Source organism: Benincasa hispida, chromosome 9 (genome assembly GCF_009727055.1).
Source record: "Benincasa hispida cultivar B227 chromosome 9, ASM972705v1, whole genome shotgun sequence".
Taxonomy (NCBI): domain Eukaryota; kingdom Viridiplantae; phylum Streptophyta; class Magnoliopsida; order Cucurbitales; family Cucurbitaceae; genus Benincasa; species Benincasa hispida.
The window spans coordinates 21,400,398-21,420,429 of NC_052357.1; the positions used below are offsets into that span (position 1 = coordinate 21,400,398).

At 30.7% G+C, this 20,032-nt stretch overlaps 3 protein-coding genes across 4 annotated transcripts; 1 reads left to right on the top strand and 2 right to left on the bottom strand.

The window, feature by feature from the left end:
• Positions 1–5,105: 5,105 nt before the first annotated feature.
• Positions 5,106–6,404, bottom strand: LOC120086662. 2 transcript variants are annotated; one of them, XM_039043406.1, is made up of 2 exons: positions 6,186–6,404; positions 5,106–5,900 (listed from the first exon to the last, which is right to left on the bottom strand). In XM_039043406.1, exons 1-2 carry the CDS (start codon positions 6,348–6,350, stop codon positions 5,358–5,360), a joined length of 708 nt encoding a protein of 235 aa, XP_038899334.1. In that variant the 5' UTR covers positions 6,351–6,404; the 3' UTR covers positions 5,106–5,357. The 2 variants fall into 2 exon arrangements, with proteins under 2 accessions (XP_038899334.1, XP_038899333.1); XM_039043405.1 differs by having other exon boundaries at positions 5,106–5,909; positions 6,186–6,386.
• Positions 6,405–9,515: 3,111 nt separating this feature from the next.
• On the bottom strand, positions 9,516–11,626 carry LOC120087136 (GATA transcription factor 15-like). Its single transcript, XM_039044030.1, has 2 exons — positions 11,167–11,626; positions 9,516–9,812 (listed from the first exon to the last, which is right to left on the bottom strand). The coding sequence occupies exons 1-2, from the start codon at positions 11,341–11,343 to the stop codon at positions 9,591–9,593; spliced, it is 399 nt and encodes a 132-aa protein (XP_038899958.1). The 5' UTR covers positions 11,344–11,626; the 3' UTR covers positions 9,516–9,590.
• Positions 11,627–15,447: 3,821 nt separating this feature from the next.
• LOC120085273 (methionine aminotransferase-like) lies at positions 15,448–19,405 on the top strand. Its single transcript, XM_039041182.1, has 9 exons — positions 15,448–15,714; positions 16,766–16,896; positions 17,306–17,391; positions 17,488–17,582; positions 17,959–18,055; positions 18,175–18,289; positions 18,454–18,608; positions 18,753–18,878; positions 18,971–19,405. Exons 1-9 carry the CDS (start codon positions 15,503–15,505, stop codon positions 19,187–19,189), a joined length of 1,236 nt encoding a protein of 411 aa, XP_038897110.1. The 5' UTR covers positions 15,448–15,502; the 3' UTR covers positions 19,190–19,405.
• Positions 19,406–20,032: the final 627 nt, after the last annotated feature.

A 20,032-nucleotide genomic window follows, 5' to 3' on the forward strand; every position in this document is an offset into this window, starting at 1 on the left:
TCCATTACATAGAAAAAGAAAAGTATAGACATATCATATACTATTTCATTTTTTAAAAAAGGTATATTTTCTAACTTTAAAGTGAAAAGGAACAATTTTATTGGTTATGTTATAGTGCACTTTTTTCTTCCATTATTGGGAAAAAACCCCGTCCCAAAAGTGGCAAGATAATGGGAATAAGAATCCAAAAGGTTAGATATTATGTGGTTGACAATATTTATATAAATGTCATAGATGTTATATGAATTAACTTTGTATTGGTAGTATTCTAATAAAGGGATGTTTCTCGAAAACGCAGATTTGGCAAAATTGTTTTCTTATCGAGATTTTTCTTCTAACATTATTTGCCGATCTCTTTCCTTTTTCAGTGTGCGACTGTTCTGGAAGTTAAGGTTGCTCTTCCTTGTTTCTGTTGGGCATATTTAAAGGACAATTAGTCCTCTGGTTATGATCGATTGTTTTGTCTTTATTAGAGCAACATCATGTTATAGTTTTGTAATTGTATTGTTCATGTTTGTAAGAAGAAGAGAGTTGCATCACTTGGAGATATACTGCGATCTACTTACTACTTGTGTATCGTGATTCATCTGAGAAAGGGTTTCTCAAAGTTTAGTGGGAGCCTAAGTCGTTCGAGCAAAGGGGACTTTATTCTTAGAAGGAAAGATATGATCCAAAGTGAGAATGAGTCTCACAACTTGAAGGAAGCTCGAGTCTTGCAGAGAAAGAGTCTCTATCTTAGGAGGAGCTTAAGACATTCTTCATTGACACTACTACTTAGGGGGAGCTAAGTTTCCATGAGAGGGAGTCTTAAACCTAAGGGGAGCCTAGGTGTACGGTTGAGTGATAAAGATGTCTGGGAGTCACTGTAATTGTGTTATCATTACAAATAAGTACTACGTTGTAATTGCTTGTTATTGATAAGTTATCTTTCCTAGGTATACTGTCCTCCAAACGTAGGTAGTTTACACGGAACTAGGTTACCAGTCTCCTGTATTTATTTTTCTCTTAATTATTTCTAGTAATTGTTGTGTGGAATGTTGTAACAGTGTAGCTATCATAGTTATCACATAGTAAACAACTTCTTTCTTATTTTCAGAAAATCATATGGAAGAGAAGATAATATATATGAACATTAAACATTAAACAAATAATTGAGGTTCATTTGATAATAACTTAGACCCCGTTTGATAACCATTTGATTTTAAATTTTTAGTTTTTAAAAATTAAGCCCATAAACACCTCTTCCACCTACAAATTTCTTGCGTTGTTACTTTGTTATTTACTTTTTACCAATATTTTCTAAAAAATCAAGCCAAATTTTGGAAATTAACAAAAAGTAGTTTTAGAAAACGTGTCTTATTTTTTGAATTTGACTAAGAGTTCATACTTAAAAAAGATAGAAACCATGACAAGAATTTGAGAGGAAATAGATTTGATTTTTAATAACTAAACGAAAAATAAACGATTATCTAACGGAGCTTTGGCTTCTTAAAAAAAAAAATTGTGCTTATTTTCTCGCATTTTCTTAGTCAAGATTTTCATATTTTTTGGGTAAATATTTGAAATTTTAGCCAAATTTAAAAAAACAAAAAGTAGTTTTTGAAAACTGGTTTTCTAATTTTTAAAATTTAACTTTGATTTTTTAAACCTAATAGATGGAAGAGGTGTTTACAAAATTAATTTTTTAAAAAAAACTAAATAATTAACCAATGAAATTAATCAATATTATTCTTTGTGTTTTGTTGAGTTGTGAATGGGAGAGGAGGAAGGATTCATTCAATAATTTATAAAGTAATACAGAGCTCCAAAAAAAAGAAAAAAAAAAAAAAAAAAAAAAGGATGAAAATGGCATGTGAAAAGCCAAATAGTTAAAGACCAAAAAAATTCCAACTCAAGTGGGCATTTTGGAATTTTGGAATTTTGGAATACCCTTATCCTAAAAGAAAGCTACCAACCACTAAAGGCACATGGGATATAATGATCCAAAATGCTCAAGTGTTGGTGCCAAAGTCATGGCATTAATTGCTTTATATTCTCCTATTTCTTCCACCCTCTCCCCCAACTTCTTTTCTTTTTCTCTAACAAACACTTCCCTTCTACTCAAAGAAATCCATTCCATTCTAATCACATCCTACTCAAACACCTATATGATAGTACTAATTTGAGAAACTACTTTTTAAAGAAGTGGATTCATGTCATTGTTTGAGTAAAAAGAAAATTTGTAAGCTTCAATACTTCATCTTTTTGACAATGATCGATGGGAGAAAATATATATATATCGTATGCAACTTGCATGCAATAATTACGAGAGTTGTGGGTAGAAAAAAATCATTCAATATTCTAAAGTAAGATTATATTGATCTTAGGGAGAACATAAGACTTTAACACTTGACAAAGATTCTCTATCTTAGGAAAAACCTATTTCATTATTACTTGAAAAGGATTTCTCTAATTTAAGGGAAGCCTAACTTATTCAAGTGAAGATGCATTCACAAAAAGGTAGAAAGATTACATTTGAGAAAGAGTCTCACACTTACGGGGAGCCTAGATGATTCTTTACTAATGTACTCATACTTAAGGGAGCCTAAGTTTCATTGAAAGGGAGTCTCACACTCAAGGGGAGTTTAAATGATCATTTACTGATTCGAACGTTTTGTGTGTCATTGTATTTGTCGTAAATTTATATATAAGTACAACATTGTAACTGCTTGACTTCATATTAGTAAAAGTATCTTTCCACGGACACATCACCCTCCAATGTAGGTGGTATTACACTGAATTACATTATCGAACTCTATGTTCTGTTTTAGTTTTTTACTTTTATGTATTTGTCTATGATATTTTTAAAAAAACTGTAATATCGTGTGTAACCTTTATTTCATTCTATTTAACTCTCTTTTCACTATTTATATGTTGAAGTTTTGTCGGGTTGCATTTTATATCATTTGCATCATTTCCTAATTTATAGCTTAGATTATTATACATGTAAACATTTAAAAGGAACTAAATGCATAAGTCAACTTTCTAGTAAATAGTTGACAATTGATATGTATCTTAGAGTTTCAAATCCCCATACTTTATATTTTATTTATATTTGTTGTACTAAAAAATTTATACTTCGATAAAAAGATGAATTGAAATGACTAAACATATAGATTAAAACAAAAAGCCTATTCCAAGACATGTTGAGAATATGAATCATTTCCTCTCTCGAAGTCGTAGGTTTAGATCTCCATACTATGGTTATTCTAGGAACAACTTTCGTTTATATAGTTAATGAAAAAAAATCATTCAATATTATTAAATAAACTTGAGACATCTCAAAACCAATGTAAAACATAGTAGTTTATGATTACATTAGATTTTTCCTTCCTTCCAATATATTGCTATTTCAGTTAAGATATCTAAACTCCCAAGAAAATATTCAAAGAAATTAAAATAAAGAATCATTAATACGTCTTAATTTGTAAATGCATAATCAGTCTACAAGTAATTTTTTCGATTTAACTACGCCTTACTTCTTCTTCTTCTTCTTCTTCTGATCTCCCCTTCTTCCTCTTTCACCTTTCTTCAATGGCAGAAAAATTGCAGAGGAACAAGAAATCAAACCCATTTCTCAATCCTCTGTCAACAATGGAGAATTCATTTTTTTTAGAGGAAAAGAATGATTAAGAAAGGCAGAGGCAAAAATTTCCATAAAAATGGAACGGATTTGGCAGAAGCAGAGGGGGGAGTGTAATAATAGTAAGGAAAATACGGTAAAATTGGGTTCGGCGGCGGCGGAGCAATGCCGGGAAATTGGCCACCGTCGGCTGGAGGGTAGGGCTGGACGGAGGACGGCGGTGGTGGAGAATGGTAGACGCATGTATCACACGAGGGAGACGAGGGAGGCGGAGGGCATTGGGAAGTGGGGAGTGGCGGTGGCGGAGATGGAGGCGGAGGGGGCGGGGGAGGGCAGTCAACAAGGGGCGGCGGCGGGAGTTGGCATGGGTTGTCACAGCTTGAGCACATGGAGCAGCCAACCTGATCCTTGGCCACGGCGGTGGCGAAACAGAGAAGGGAAAATTTGGAGAGTGAAAAGAGGAAGAAAGTGAGGGAAATGGAGACGAGATTGGCCATTGATGTGAATTGGAAGCTACACGATCATATGGTAGAAGAAATTGAAATATAAAGGTACAGAATTTGGGTGGGAGTGGTCATTTTAGGTCTCCCCAATTTTAAGTTTTTCGTTAATTATTTATGCGTTTAGACTAATTGATCTTCCCCCTCACTAATCTTAAATTAATATTAGTAGCCCCATAAAAATTCGAAAAGTCCCAAAATTCGCTTAAATCAACTATAATTTTTAGTCGATTTGAGCTGAAACTGATCGGTTTGACAGTTTCAACTTGCATTAGGAAAAAAAAACTGAAAATAAACTATTGAATTTAATTTGGTAAAAGAAAAAGATCGGATTATATAAGTTTCGATAAAAATTTGTTTGGTTCAAGTTTGGTTTAGTATAACCACCAAATTGCATGTACCCTAATCAAATATAACAAGTTTAGTCTTCACTTTTTTGTGTCTATTGAGAGGTTAATGTTTAAACTTATACAACCTCTAAACTTGAAATTAAGAGGGAGAGCATGTGTATGGGCGAGTGCACCAGGCAGTTAGCAAGTGATTTAGCTTCTACGGAACCATTTATTCATTATGAAAAGACGTGAAACAATAATAATAGACAAGTAAAAAATGGGGGGGGGGGAACAAAATTTATGGCATTTTGAAGTCAAAGTTAAATTAAAACAAGAAATTAGGACATTGGCTCCCCATAGGCTACAATGTCGCTACAAGCGAGGATTATCAAAATAATTGAATTAGCCTCCCATATATAACTCCTAATTTCAGGATTTTTTTTTACCCTTTGTGCACGCAATTTGTGATCTGATGTGAGATTATTTCGGTAATTTCCGTTGATGAAGACATTTAAGAAGCGGCGCAAAATTTTAAACTATTATTATTTATTTTGAGGCCACGTTGAAGCAATGGTGCGGCCGTGGAGGAATCAACTTGTCCCACATCGACTGAGAATCAGAACCAGGTGAATATTAAAAAGCCAAGCCAGCTATTCCCAAAAACCCTTCTTTTAAATAGTGCAGGATCAATTCTCGGTAGGGTCACCATACAAGTACTCTTATTTAGAGGGTTTTCTTTCAAAAATCACTCCCTTTTAAAGAAAATAAATGAAACTAAAATCACAAGATTTACTAATATATAAATAAACCCTACTATAGTATTATCTTTTGCTAAAACTTACCCATAAACTTAGTAAAATTAACTACATTAAAATTTACATGCATATGTCAAAAAGCCTTTACTTAAAATTGTTCACCACGCAAAGCCCTGAGAATCCTCGACTGTGGAGCATCGGGATCTCCACGCATTGCATTTTGTTTCCAAATCTCCGTCGCTCTCCGCAGCGAATCATCCACCGTGTCCAGCTGCTCCGGCAACCACCCAATCACATCCTTCCCGTCCCCGTCGTACGCCGTCCCGTCCGTGGCTCTGGTTATCGGCTTACGCGTATCAGCAAACTCGATCTCCGCCAATGGAGACGCCTTGTGGTGCTTGTAATAATCTCTATTGTCTTCCTCCTGTTCTTTCATTTCAGTCGTTCTGTTTTCTTTCCCCTTCTCCAACGGCCCGCCGTAGACGCCGATGCAGCTCACCTCGTCGGTCACCGTACTTTGGGGTCTCTTTTGTTGAGTAATGGGCTTCGAGGCCTGGCCCACTACCTTGGTTTCTAACCGAGGGGAGGAAGCGTGTTGGGCCTTCGGTTGCCCAAATGGCCCATTTGAATCTCCTAATTTAGGGTCCTTCCTTTCGTAATTGGCTTTTGTATTATCTGGCTCTAAATTATCCTGTGATTCCTACAAAATCAGGATCATAATCGAAATTAAAAATAGCGCTTCCAAAGCCATTGTAAACATTTTTACAATGTTTCCAACATAGTGTTAAATCACTAAAAATTAATTATTAAATTAATTTTACGTTTTTAAATACAATTTTCTTATTATCAAAATTGATTTACGTCAATTTTTTAAAGAGAAGTTTTGACAATAGCAGAATGATTTTGATAGTATAAGAGAGAGAAGAAATCGTAGAGCTCAGATAAATGATGATACGATAAGAGAGAAGAAATATACCTCGGGTTCCCCGGATAAAACCGCAGGGTCATTGTCGTCGTTGGCGTGAACGGACGGGTCAGCAGTACGACGTGTCGTCAGAGCACTTCGTCGGAGGCGTTGAAATTGGGCCAGAGAGAGAGCCCAGTTCGATTTCGGTGCGATCGCCGTCAATCTCGATTGCATTGTTCACTCCCACATTTTTGTTTTCGGCAAGGTCATTAAAAAGAAAAATAAACAAGTTTCTAGAGATGAGAAGATAATATGACACGTGGCCATCAGGTTGACAACGCAGGGTCCACGTGTATTTTGAGTGGTAAGTTCTGGGTTATTCTAATTTATTTATTTATAATATTATTATGTCTTGTCGTGTCTTCGGAGATGCACCTAGAACAATGGGGAATTATCTTCAGAGAACCCAGGAACTCCCATACTTCCATTTTTCAAAAACAGGTTATTCACTTTTTGTTTTCCTATTTTAAAGGATTAAAATGGGACAATTATCCTAAATAATTTTTTTAAGTTTTCATATTAAAAAAACAAGCACTCTTTAGAAATTCGTTAGAATAATTTTTCTAACGAAATCAGCTTTCGACATTTAGTTAAAAGTACATTTTTTTTTTACCACTTATCGATTGTTGTAATACATTTCATCAATTTTGTATGAAATCTTATACTAAATCAAATCTCGTATATTTTCAAATTTTCTCCAAATTCAATTATCTTTACTAAATATTACATCAAATTATTTTGTATTTTTCAAATATTTGACATAATTTATATTTTTATAATTATATGAATTTTCAGAATTCTGAATGGAATTTTCTAAAGAAAGTAAAAACGAATTCATATTCAAATCCAAAATACGATCGGAACTCGCACTGCCTTCCTTTATCAGATAACTATTCGAGTAGAACATAATTTGATACGATAGAATGCAATAGAAACAAAGACACAGGGAACGTCCCCTCTCGCTCAGTCCAGTCCGGGCTTTTTTATGCGCCGCTTTACCCGAAAATGAGCTTTGCTCCACGCCCCAATCGTCCTCCTGGAGAAATATGTGCTTCTAAAAGAAGTGAGATAATTGTCTATTCAAGATAGCGACATCCCTTTTCGGAAGACGGTTGAGTCCCCCGTCGCGTCAGTGTCAACATCCTTGACGGTGATTCTCAAATATCGCAGAACAGAATTTGATACAATGAGACCGGCGGTGGGTTACCATAGAAGAGTGGACAAAAAAAATTGTAAAAATAGAATTACTATCATTCCTATAAACATCTTATAACTCACCTCCACCCCAAGGGCTCAGGCCTTGAAAATAGATTTTTCAAATTGATTTAAGATGATTGAATTGACATTTTTAAATTTTGCGAAAGATCAAATATTGTGAAAAATTGTATAAGATTTTGGATATATATTGAATCTTGGTATTAATACTGTTCGAGATTCTACTAAGAACATCTTATAACTCACCTCCACCCCAAGGGCACAGGCCTTGAAAATAGATTTTCCAAATTGATTTAAGATGATTGAATTGACATTTTTAAATTTTGCGAAAGATCAAATCTTGTGAAAAATTGTATAAGATTTTGGATATATATTAAATCTTGGTATTAATATTGTTCGAGATTCTACTACTTAGTAATTTAAATATATAAAATTTGATGTTAATTACGCTGAATTTCATCGAGTCTAAATATATGGAATCTCGACATTATTATGCGCGAGATTAACACCGAGATCCACATAATTACATGAATTTCTAAATAGATTTATCGATTATCTAAATAATTTACCAATTATCTTTTCAAATTTCTCGCAATTGTGTAATATTTGATACTGTGATTTTTTTTTTTAATTTTAGAAACATTTCAGAAGATTACATAACATTTAAAAAATTTAATAAACCTCGATGCGTAATCGAAATTAAAAAAATTGTTTTGTTAACAAAATTTCGATGATTGATCTTAGACGAAATGGATCAAAAAAATTATTCTAATAATTTTTCAAAAAATTTCGATGATTGATCTTAGACGAAATGGATCAAAAAAATTATTCTAATAATTTTTCAAAAGACGTACTAATTTTGTAAAGTAAAAACTTAAATGTAGTACTTCCCACGATTTTTCATTAAAATGATTTAATTTTTTCTTTTATATATATATTGAAAATAAATTAGGTGATATTTACTAATGTAAGTCGAATTTTAATTTAATAAAAACATGAAATGGGAGCGAGAGACTAGGGAGAGATTTGTAGAACTTGAAAATTTATGGATTAAATTTATATTTTTAAAAGAGATAAAGTCAATACACGATATTTATGGCTTTGTACTAGTTAGTGTGAATTTGAAAATCTATAACCCTCCATTTGGATTCAAATGTTTAAGAAATTATTTTAAATCTTGTAATTTGAAACTGAAAAATATTTGAAATAAATATGATTAAAATTTTATGTTTAGATAATAAGAAAATTAAGAATTTAATAATATAAGGTTTTAATTATGATGTATTAATTAAAAATTAGAATAAGACAATATTAAATAAGTAATTATTTTTAAATTCTATAAAATTCATTATACAATTAATTACTTAAAGTTATGTGTTTGGATGAACTTACTAAGACTTTTATATGTATTAATATAATTGATTAAAAATTAGAATAGGACAATGTTAAATAAATAATTTACCTTTAATATACATAAAAAGAATTCATTAAAGAATCAATTATTGAAATTTTTTCTTAAGAAAATCATTTTAATAATTTTTTAACAAAGATCAAATAGATTTCTTGTGGAAACAATTTTCGTAGGCTATCTTTATTTCAATCTTTGTAAAATCAAATAAAAAATTTCACGAAAATAGAAAAATATGTAAGATGCAGGAATAGAGACGGAGAAGCCATCCCTATCCCCATCCCCATCCCCATCCCACCCTCACTCTATGTACAACTCTAACTCTCACTCTATTCTATATACACAAGTTAACTATGTTTAGTTATGTTGATGAATATTTCACAAACAAACTAAATTGTACTTAAATTAACCAAACAAAAACAGATTAATAAATTCATTAAAGACTAGATTTAAATAGATATAGAATAATATATAAAATTTACAGATATATAACAAAATTTAAATTTAACTATTAAAGTTCATCATTGATAGATTTTTATCTGTGATAAAATTTATCAAGAATAAAAATCTATAAACAATAAAGTTTACTATCAATAAATTTTGTTATATTTACTAGTGTAATTATTCAACAAAATATATATAGAGAGATGAATTGATATAAAAACAACTTGAACTAAAAAAATATAATATATATTTCGAAAATTATTTTCTCCACCTCGAAATCTCTCTTTCCATACAAAATAAAGAGAGACTGGTAACGTAGAGTCCACTCTTTACAAAATTCATATGTTTCAGACATAGGCGGAAGATAGAGCCATAAGAAGCATCGCGGCCGCCTGTTCTTCTTCTCCGATTGGCTCTGCAACTATCTTTCTCGCTAACTTCACCACTCTCATCTTCAATGATCCTCCTCCCACTTTCTTCCCTTTTCCGATCTTATTATTGTTATTATTATTGTTGTCGTTATTATTCTTCATCTTCCTGTATCGAATCCCACATGCATTGCACAGCGACTGTGTCAACAGAAAACAAAGAACAACACATAAATCAATTGATTGAAAACAAAATGAAGTTATATATAATGCTTAAATATAAATCCATATTCGAAGTTTCTCTTTTTCAGCTACATTTGAAACAATCTGTCACAATTATTCCTAGTGTTTGACATCTGGTTGCTAGTATTTATAATTAAAAATACTTTTTTATTAGGTTGTTTTTAAATATAGAAAAATGAGTTAATTTATTTAAAAATATAATAAAATATTAATGTCCAATACTCAACGACATTTTGTCTAAATTTTTTTTAATAGTTTCGTCATTTAAAAGAATTATTATTTTAATTATTTTCTTTGAATTTTTTTTTTTTTATTAATTTATTGTATGAATGGAAAGATTAAAATTTCTAATCTTCTTAAGTTGAAAATATACATCTTAATCTTAAACTATGTCAAATTAACAAATTAAAAAGTTTAAAAAATAAACAGAAGAACGCTACATTTATGGTACGATGAAATAATCATCCCACCTCAAAATTTTTAGTCAAGTATGAGCATTGTTATCAGCTATAAAAATAATAAAAGTATGAACATAGTCAAAATAAACATATTTGAAATAAAATGACATATCATCGGCATATATATATAAATATATATTAAAAAATAGTGTGTAGGCTTATATTTTGGATGGAGAGATCGATCCCTTTATTTTTATTTTTTATTTTAAAAATTTATAGTTGTTTCTTCTTATATTTTCAATTGAATTTTTTTAATATGGGTAGAGGAAAGATTTAAGTTCTTAAATCAAATTTTAAATTAAAAAATAAAAAATTATTTTAAATAACAAAACTGTTCAAAATATTTACAAATAATAACAAAATGTCAATGTCCATCTGTTATAGACTATGATAGATTATTATCTATATCTATAGTAAATACGGTAAAATTTTACTATTTTTATAAATATTTTTTATAAAAAATAATTATTTTTCAAAATTTAACTTTTTAAAAGATAGTAAAAAAACTGACGAGAAATTAAAAAAATTTAAAAAGAGAACCATGCTTATAAGCTTAAACATTTTTTTTTTTTTTTTAAAAAAAAGTTATCAAATGGATTTTAAATTAGATTTCAGAACATTTTACATATTTTCAATAGACAAAACACAAAACACATGGGCAAAATGATAAAATATATATTGCAATATAAATTAAAAAAAAAAATAGAAAACTCTAGAAATAGAATTTTGTTTTGTGTTTGATGAGAGTGTAATGCAATCTTGTGATATTGCTCTGGTATTAGCTCCCTTAGTATGGAAACTGTTAGTTTGATGAAGAAATAACTAGAAAAAGAGATGGGAATAAGTAATTATACCCTTGGCCCCGCCGGACCGGCTCTCCAGAGAGGGGTTCTGGTGGTGCAACAATGGACGCAGGCCCTCTGTTTCTGCGGCTCCCTATTGAGCAGACTCTGTTTCGAAACGGCTGCCATTAGAGATGGGGTGAAGGTCGAAGCAGAGAAATCGGCGGGACGGTTCACGAGGAACGCCATGATCACCGGATCCAAACCAAAATCACCAATCACTTCAGCTTAAGCTTTGAGCATCAGTGAGAACGGAAGGTGTTTGAAGAAAGTCCTGAGAGAAAGAATGAAAGAGAATCTTCTTAAGAGCTCTGTTTTGAATTTTTGGGTTAATTCCTTCCGGTTTTTATCAAGTGAGGAGGTGGACGACAGGGAACGCCTAGGATCAGAAGGTGTAATGACGGCTATACCCTTAATGCTTCTACCCACAATTGGGAAGTAGGTTTCTTTAATGTGCTTTCCTTATAAGCATATATTCATAAATCACTTTTTAGTTTCAAATATAATCAAATTACATAATAAATGTTGTGTCATTGTAAAAATAAAAAAGAAAAAAAAAGTTTCTCTCTTTGGTAATTAACTTTGAAACTTATCCTATTTTGATCCTTAAACTTTCAAAAATGTTTATTTTAGTTCCTAAATTTTTAAAAAGTGTTTATTTTGATCTCTAGTGTTAAGATTAAACATTTTAAAGATGAAATCTGTTTAAAAATAAAATAACATCTAGCATGAATTGAACAAGATGAAAATAAAGTAAAATAGTAACAACCAATGTGCCGAAATAGTGAACACAACCAATATCTTGGACATAAAATGACTTTTGAGATCTTCCATAAAAAATCACTTTACCACTTAATTCAAAATTGAAAGCTTAGATTTTTTAGCATCACTAACTTATTTGACAGCCTAATCATAAAAAAATACAAGTTATCTCAGTTAACAAAATTTTAATAGCAAGGAACAACGTAAGCCATTTTTAAAAGTTTAGATACTACAATTAAAAATTTTAAAAATTTAGGGGCTAAAATAGAATAAGATCCAAAATTTAGGGACAAAAAAAATATATATAATAAACATATTGTTTTTTAGTGAGTTAATTTACAAATTTAAATGTGTATTTTTGTAGATATGTTATCTTTCAAAAGAAAAAAATTATCAATTTGATCTTTAAATTTTATATTTAATATTTTTTCAAACTTTGTATAGTATTGAATAACTTCGTAAACTTTGATTTAGGTTCATCTAAACATGTATTTCAATTTGGAGTTAATAGGTTAGTTATTTTTTTAAGAAAAATGAATATATTATGTACTTATGTTTGACAAAATTAAAAGTTTTAGAACTTATTAAATCCTTTTAAAGTTGATAAATTGAATATAATTTTACAACTTATAAACCAAACAGTGGTGGAGGGGGATGACAATTTTCTTGATCTTCTACAAATTTAGGGGTTTATTATTGTCTAGATTTCACAAATATTTTTGAAGTTGTTGATCAATGATCCTCTACCTTTTAGGGGTTTATTTATTTATTTTTTCACAAGTACTTTTGAGTGTCAATAATGTACCTTATCTCATTTCAAGTGTCATTCTCATAATTGATACTATACACATACATGTGTTTATTTGAAAAGTAGTCCATCAAATTATGCAACTTTTAGCAAAATTTTGATAACAAAGCTTAATAATCTTTAGAATTTGTCTAAAATCTCTTTTAAAAAAACTTTATATGTTGATCACCTAAATAATAGTAATAATGATAGATAAACATGGTTAGTTATATCTGAACTTTTCACTCGATACCATATTTTTCTTTTCTTTTATACAAATAACATAACTACGAAGAAGATAATAGATGTCTTATTCACTAAATTATGTTCAAAATTGATACGGTTAGTTTTAATTCTCTTCTCTTATTAAATATGTGGTATGATAATAAAATTTAGAGTATGTTTAGATTGATTTTTTAAACGCTTAAAAAATACTCTTTTTTCTTCATTTAGAAACACTTTTTGAAACAAAGTCAATTCAAATAGACATTTAAATAGAGGAAAGAATACATGTTGGTACATAAACGAAATCAACCAACAAAGAAAGCATGAAAGTGTAAATAGTAAGGATCAACATGAAGATTTACATAGTTCATTAATAATGTGTTCGCTACGTCCACGATTAAAGAGAGAGAATACTTTTATTACCAAAAAAAATTTAAGATAATATATATGTAGATGTGTCGATAGAGTTAGAAGGTATCTTAGGTCTAAAATCGTAAATAATATAATAAGTGTACAATTTAGAATATAGAATGTGATAGATAATAAATTTAAGACATTTTTAGTAATTGAAAAAAAAAAAAGAAGAAAAAAGTGGGAGGCAAAGGCAGAGTTATGGCCTGAATTTGCTCCAAAATGTTTAATTAAAGGTATGCCTCAATCCCATTTGGGGCGCACTAATTTTACAACAAAAAGGTCAGTTTTTAGTGAGTTTTTTTTGACATTCTGTCTAATTTTCTTCACAACCAACAAACACAGACAAATTCTCTATTCATTTGGACCTCAACTTATGGGCCTCTTTTTGTCTCTTCTTCACTCCTCACCATTTGTCACAAACATGTTTCTTAAGTTATGATATTAAATAATAGAGTTTAATTCAATTATGATGTTAAATAATGGAGTTTAGGAATGTGTCATCTAATGAACCAATTGGATGGAGATGAAATTTATTTCCTAATTCATGAAATCATGGGTCACTAACTAATGTAGCATCTTCATATAGTTATTTTAGTCCTTTTTAATGAATCTCATTTCTAGTTTACGTGAACATAATTCAACTAGTTAAAATGTTAATGTATTTGTTTTAAAATTTTAAGATTCTTTTTTTGAGTAAAATAATATATTCGGTGGAGGGTTCAAATCTTTAACGTATTGGTTGATAGTTTATATTTTATATCAATTAAGTTATATTCATGTTAATTTGATTGATAAATATAGTTATTGATTTTTTTTTTAAATTAATTCGTTTTCTCACAGTTACTTTACAATGGTCTTATTTTTCTTGTGGAAACATTTGTATTCTTAAACTTGATTTGAATTTGGAATCATCTATTAAAAGTGGATAACAAATCGAATAATACTTGTAGTTTTTATAAGCTTATTTTACAAAATTCAAAGGCGAAATATTTATCATACAAGACTTTAAATGTTAGAATATTTATTCTCACATTATTGAAATAAGAAAACATTATAATGCATTTAATTAACTCTTTTGATTAATATGACGTGAAAATACTGTTTTAGTCCATAGATTTTCATTTTCTTGTCTAATAAGTCCTTGAACTTTTAAAAGTATCTAAGAAGTCTTTCAATTTTCAATTTAGTAACTGAAAGATTTTAAATTTTAAAATTATTGTATAAATCCGCATAATTTTAATTATATGTCTAACAGATTCCTATCATATTCAATATTCTTTTAAAGTTGATGGATGGTTTAGGCATGAAATTAAATTTTAATATTTTGCCCAATAGATTGATGAACTTTAATGTTAAAAGGTCAATAATCTATTAAATGTAAAATTTAAAGTTTAAGGACTTATTAGATATAATATTAAAAGTTTAGGGACTTCTTGGATATTTTTTAAAATTTAGATATCTAGTAGTCACTAACACGAAAATTTAGTGAATAAACTTGTATTTAAACCTAATATTAGAACAATACATCGCAAATAATTAAGTGGAGGTTTGCACCTAACAATTTTCTTTTTTCTTTTAGTTCTTTGAATTTTCTAGAATAAGTAATTCCTTAACATATCATGCTCTTATCGACAATTAGTTTTTTTATTAATTAAAAAAAACACTCTAGATACTTAAATTTTAATGGAAGCAACAATTTCGTGCCTAAATTTTAGTATTAACAAAATATTTCATGAACTTAAATTTTTCACTTAAGAAATTTTAACAAAACATTGTACAATTAGGTCAAAGATTAGGATTCAATTTTATATCTTGTGACATTTTCTTTGTTGTAAAAGTATATTGTATCGTTTCAACTTTTAAGTTAAATTCTTTTTTTAGTACAATTAGATAGGAAGATTCGAACTATAGATCTATACTCATATATTAATATAATTATGTTCGGTTATTTTTTTTTATTATTATTTTTAGTTCAATAGCTTCATGTATAATATCGAGTATCAACATTAATTTGTTATCTACCAACGAGACTATATGCTTATGAAAATTGAGTGAAAATTATCGTCTTTGATTGGTCCCCATTTACTCTTTATGTCGAGAAAATAGAAGAAATTAAAAATTGGGTTAATAATTTAAGCGTTAAAATTCATCCGTTAATGAATGATATTTTGCAGAGGATTGGGCATGGAGGAAGAGAAGAAACTATCCTCTGTAGCTAAGAGATTCGTCCCTTCACCAATTCAACAACTCTCTCTTCTTGCTCAGCAATGCGACGCCATCAACCTTGCCGAAGGATTTCCAGATTTTCCCGCGCCTCTCACCCTAAAAAACGCCGCCGTTTCCGCCATTAACTCCGATTTCAACCAGTACAGGTTCATTCTTCTACTCTTTACTTCTTCATATCTTGCCTTAACGTTTCATTTTCTTTTGGATTCTTTGGTCACTGATGGCCTTGATGCTGTTAGTCGAATTTCTAATTTCAATATTTGCCGTCTGTCTTAAATCATCTTGGAAATGCTTGGTGATTGTGACTATGAGTTTGGACCTAATCTTCTTTATTATGTTAGGTGTGCTTGCAAGTTATTTTAAAATCAGTATTTTAAACTAAAATGCTTTCATTGGAAAAGAATCCATCAAGTGCTTTTGACTATTTTCAAAAATGCTTTTACATTACTCCCAAATATCTTCCTGCAAAAGTTCTTTCAGTTTTGTAAAAAGCACATCCAAATAGGACTTGGGGTTGTTTGAATTGACTTACTAAAGGCTTAAATACATTTTCTTTTCCACTTAGAAATAGATATTTAAGCATTTAGAAAGCCAATCTAAACAGGCTAGCCATTTAGTTTCTTTATTCCAAATGTCTAAATAGACTACATTCAGGTTTCTAACAAAATTAATATCAATTGATGCATTTCCAGATTGGGGATTCCTTTGGTGTTGATTTTCCTGGCATCCCCTGCCGTGCATTAAGTAGATTATGCATGTTGATTACAAAAGAGTGAACCTGTTCTTTGATGCAATTCTACATCGAGGAGTTCCTCTTTCAACGCTCCCTTTTGAGATAAATGGATGTTTCTTTGGCAAGCTGGGGGTTTATGCAATCTTTTGGGGTGTTTGAGAGGAAAGAACAATAGAACCTTTCGAGGTAGGAAGAGGGGTCCTGGTATTTTGTTTATCTCTAGGTTCTACGTTTCTCTCTAGGTATCAATGACTAAATCTTTTTGTAACTAAACGTTAGGTCTTACTGTACTTGACTGGAGTCCTTCTGTGGGACCTCTTTATTGTGGACTTGTTTTTATGGATGTCTTTCTATTCTTTCATTATTTCTGGATGAAATTTTCATTCTTTATGAAAAGAAAAAAAAACAGTATGTTAATACAATTTGACTTCTTAAATGTACTAAACGTAGTGTTGAAAGACAAGGCACGTGCAGGGGATATGTGACGAACTGGCGAAGATAGTAAAGAAAACTCATGGCTTAGATGTTAACCCTCTTACTGATATTGCTATTTGTTGTGGTCAAACTGAGGCATTTGCTGCTGCTGTATTTTCTGGTACATGTCTTCGTGTTCTTATCCCATTGATTCTTTCCATTGCTTTGAAACATTAAAGCCCCGTTTGGTTCATTTTGTTTTTGAAAATTAAGCCTATATCATCTACACTCCGTACCATGATTTGCATCTTTCTTAATTACAATGGTTGAATTCTTAGCCAAATTTAAAAAACAAGAACAACTTTTTGAAAGCTACTGTTTTTAGTTCTCAAAATTTGGTTTGGTTTTTTAAATCATTGGTGAAAAGTAGATAATAAAGGAAGAAATTTGGAGGTGGAAGTAGTATCCATAGACTTAATTTTTAAAAACAAAAACAAAATGGTTACCAAACGAGGCCTACATGGGTTGTTTTTCTGTTCTATATGTTCGTATAATTTGTTTTATCATCTTAATATCTTCTGATTTGATAGTGATAAACCCTGGTGATGAAGTTATAATTTTTGATCCATCGTTCGACACATATGCAAGTGTTTTATCCATTGCTGGGGGAATTCCAGTAAGCTAACTTGTTTCTCATTAACAAATGTCATAAATTGATTCCTCTGATTTCTCAAACTGATTTCCCACCTGATTTTGAATTCAAAATGAACAGGTATATGTAGCACTTGACCCACCTAAGTGGACTCTTGACCCAAATAAACTTTTGAAGTCCTTTACGGATAGAACAAAAGCTATAGTATTGAACAGGTAAGAATTTCATATTCTTGACTAGATAATCATGTTGATCGTAAAATATATTCTCATTCTTCATAATCATAACTGAACAGAAAATTATGATTCTTTCTTTGAAAGGATGTTACTCAGTTCAACACGGAAGAATATTTTTTTTGTGAAGTTCCTGTGTCAAAATGCACGGTTTTATTTAGGATATCTTTTCTTTTTCTTGTATAAGATAAATGATGAATGGACGATCATGACAATCTTCAACAACAATAAGATACTAAGCAAGAAACTTCTGTTTGTATTAAATGAAAAATGAATGGAGTGGTTGGTCTTTTCTTGCTGAACTTTTGGTGAATTATCTAATATGATGTTTAACAATTTGCATTCGTTGTTTATGAAGCCCGCACAATCCAACCGGAAAAGTTTTCTCCAAAGTTGAACTTGATACAATTGCGAGAGCTTGCTGTGCCAATGATTGCCTAGCCATAACAGATGAAGTATGACAACCTTGTCTTTTATGACTTGTTCACGTTCATTGACTACCATATCTAATTGTGTCGGAGACTTCCCTTGCTCATCTTGATACACTTTTCTTTTCCAATACGACGCTCAACAGGTTTACGAGTATATAACATTTGGTGATGCAAAACATGTATCTCTTGCCTCAGTTCCGGGAATGTGTGGGAGGACAATCATCACATCTTCCCTGTCTAAAACGTTTTCTGTTACAGGTTACATCTAGATCAGATCCGTACTTAAATCTGTGCTTTTAATGAATTTATTAGTTTTCATGTCAACATGAGAACCAGAAAACTTTTTTTTGCACAATATGTGACCAGTTATCATTAAACTAACGCGTGTTTGTCGTTTCATTGTGTTGTTTCCTATTACTTAGGTTGGAGGATTGGTTGGGCAATTGCTCCTGCTTTTATTGCCTCTGCAATGAGAAACATTCATGTTAGAATTACAGACTCTGCTCCTGCCCCTTTTCAGGAAGCTGCCTTGATTGCATTGCGAAGTCCTCCGGAATATTTCGAGTCACTAAGACAAGTAGGTTATAATTTTCATAGCCAAGAACTTTCCTTTTATTTTGTGCAATTGATAACTAAAACCTCAATTCAATTGAACTGAAATCTCAAAAACCATCTTCTGTTTTCTATGTTTCATTCATGGAGTATGTTGTTTGACGTGCAGGACTACGAATCAAAAAGAGACTTTATCCTTAAGTTGCTTGCCAATATCGGATTTCAAGTTCAGTTTGAACCTCAAGGCTCGTTTTTTTTATTTGCAGAACTCCCCAAAAGTTGCACACTTACTGATGTACATATCGCAACTAAATCTGCTGAAAATAAAGTATGGTTGGCCATTGTATTTAAGTGAAATGACTTCGTTTTTTGATTGATTACTTGCAGGTTGATTGTGTTGAGGAACTGATAAAACGAGCCGGAGTGGTGGCGGTGCCAGGATGTGGATTTTTTCAAACGAATTCATCGAGAGAGAAGCGCATCGAGGAAGATTGTAGCTATCAAAATAGATATATCAGGTTTGCTTTCTGCAAGAGTAATGCCACTTTGACTTCTGCTGCACAAAAACTCAATGAAGCAAATTTTGAGTTTCTTAAGATGAACTGATTCTAGTGGAGCAAGGTGGTTAGTTGTTACCATGAAATAAAAGTTTGAGATACCTTTTCAAGAGGCACTTTATTCCATACATAGTTAAAAGGCATATGAATAGGATAAATTATTTAATGAGATCATTCCAATGTGGCTGTCTCATAATAAATTGGTGAATGTGGATTAAAAAATCGAGATATTCTTGAATAATCATTGGATGTGAATTCAAGATGTTTTCTTTACCGTTATATTATCACGATCACACCAAATAATTAGCAATAAATAGAAACTAGGATGTTGGAACATGTGCCTAGAAAGAAAAGGATGGTAAGTTTTGACTTCCAAAACCTTATCCATGTTTGAGGGAGGAGTTTGTTTTCCCAATTCTTAGGAAAGCAAATGGGCTTAAATAAGAAGCCCAAGAGCATCTTGCAAGATTTTGAGCAAGTAGAAGGCCAATATATGGGATTGTTTACTAATGTTTTTCTTCTTTCTTTTCCTCTCTCTTTCACATATTTTTTAGGGACAATTGCAAATATAGTAAAAGGTCTAAAATATTAGTAGATATAACATAATGCAAAAGAATTTATAAATATAATAAAATTTAAAACTAGTTTTTAGGATATTTAGTGATAGACTATATCGTTAATAGGAGTTTATCACTAATAAGAGTCTATCTCGATGGAGTCTATCATAGATAGATTTTGCTATATTTCTTTTCAATTTTTTTGCTATATTTATAATCCTTTAAAAATTTTCCTATACACATAATTATTTGTCCTAAAAGTCCTATCAATTGTGATTACCCAATTTTTTAAAAAATGTATTTCATAATGTTATGTAACACCTTTTTTTTTTCTT

What these genes read in the sequence shown, in the direction of transcription:
- LOC120086662 (XM_039043405.1), bottom strand. Translation starts at nt 6,350, where the DNA reads ATGCAATCGAGATTGACGGCGATCGCACCGAAATCGAACTGGGCTCTC. An exon ending in TTTTATCCGGGGAACCCGAG is followed by an intron (nt 5,910 to 6,185) that starts GTATATTTCTTC and finishes CTGATTTTGTAG; the next exon opens with GAATCACAGGATAATTTAGA.
- LOC120087136 (XM_039044030.1), bottom strand. Translation starts at nt 11,343, where the DNA reads ATGGCGTTCCTCGTGAACCGTCCCGCCGATTTCTCTGCTTCGACCTTC. An exon ending in CCGGTCCGGCGGGGCCAAGG is followed by an intron (nt 9,813 to 11,166) that starts GTATAATTACTT and finishes CTGTTGACACAG; the next exon opens with TCGCTGTGCAATGCATGTGG.
- LOC120085273 (XM_039041182.1), top strand. Translation starts at nt 15,503, where the DNA reads ATGATATTTTGCAGAGGATTGGGCATGGAGGAAGAGAAGAAACTATCC. An exon ending in AAAGCTATAGTATTGAACAG is followed by an intron (nt 17,583 to 17,958) that starts GTAAGAATTTCA and finishes TTGTTTATGAAG; the next exon opens with CCCGCACAATCCAACCGGAA. An exon ending in TAAAACGTTTTCTGTTACAG is followed by an intron (nt 18,290 to 18,453) that starts GTTACATCTAGA and finishes CCTATTACTTAG; the next exon opens with GTTGGAGGATTGGTTGGGCA.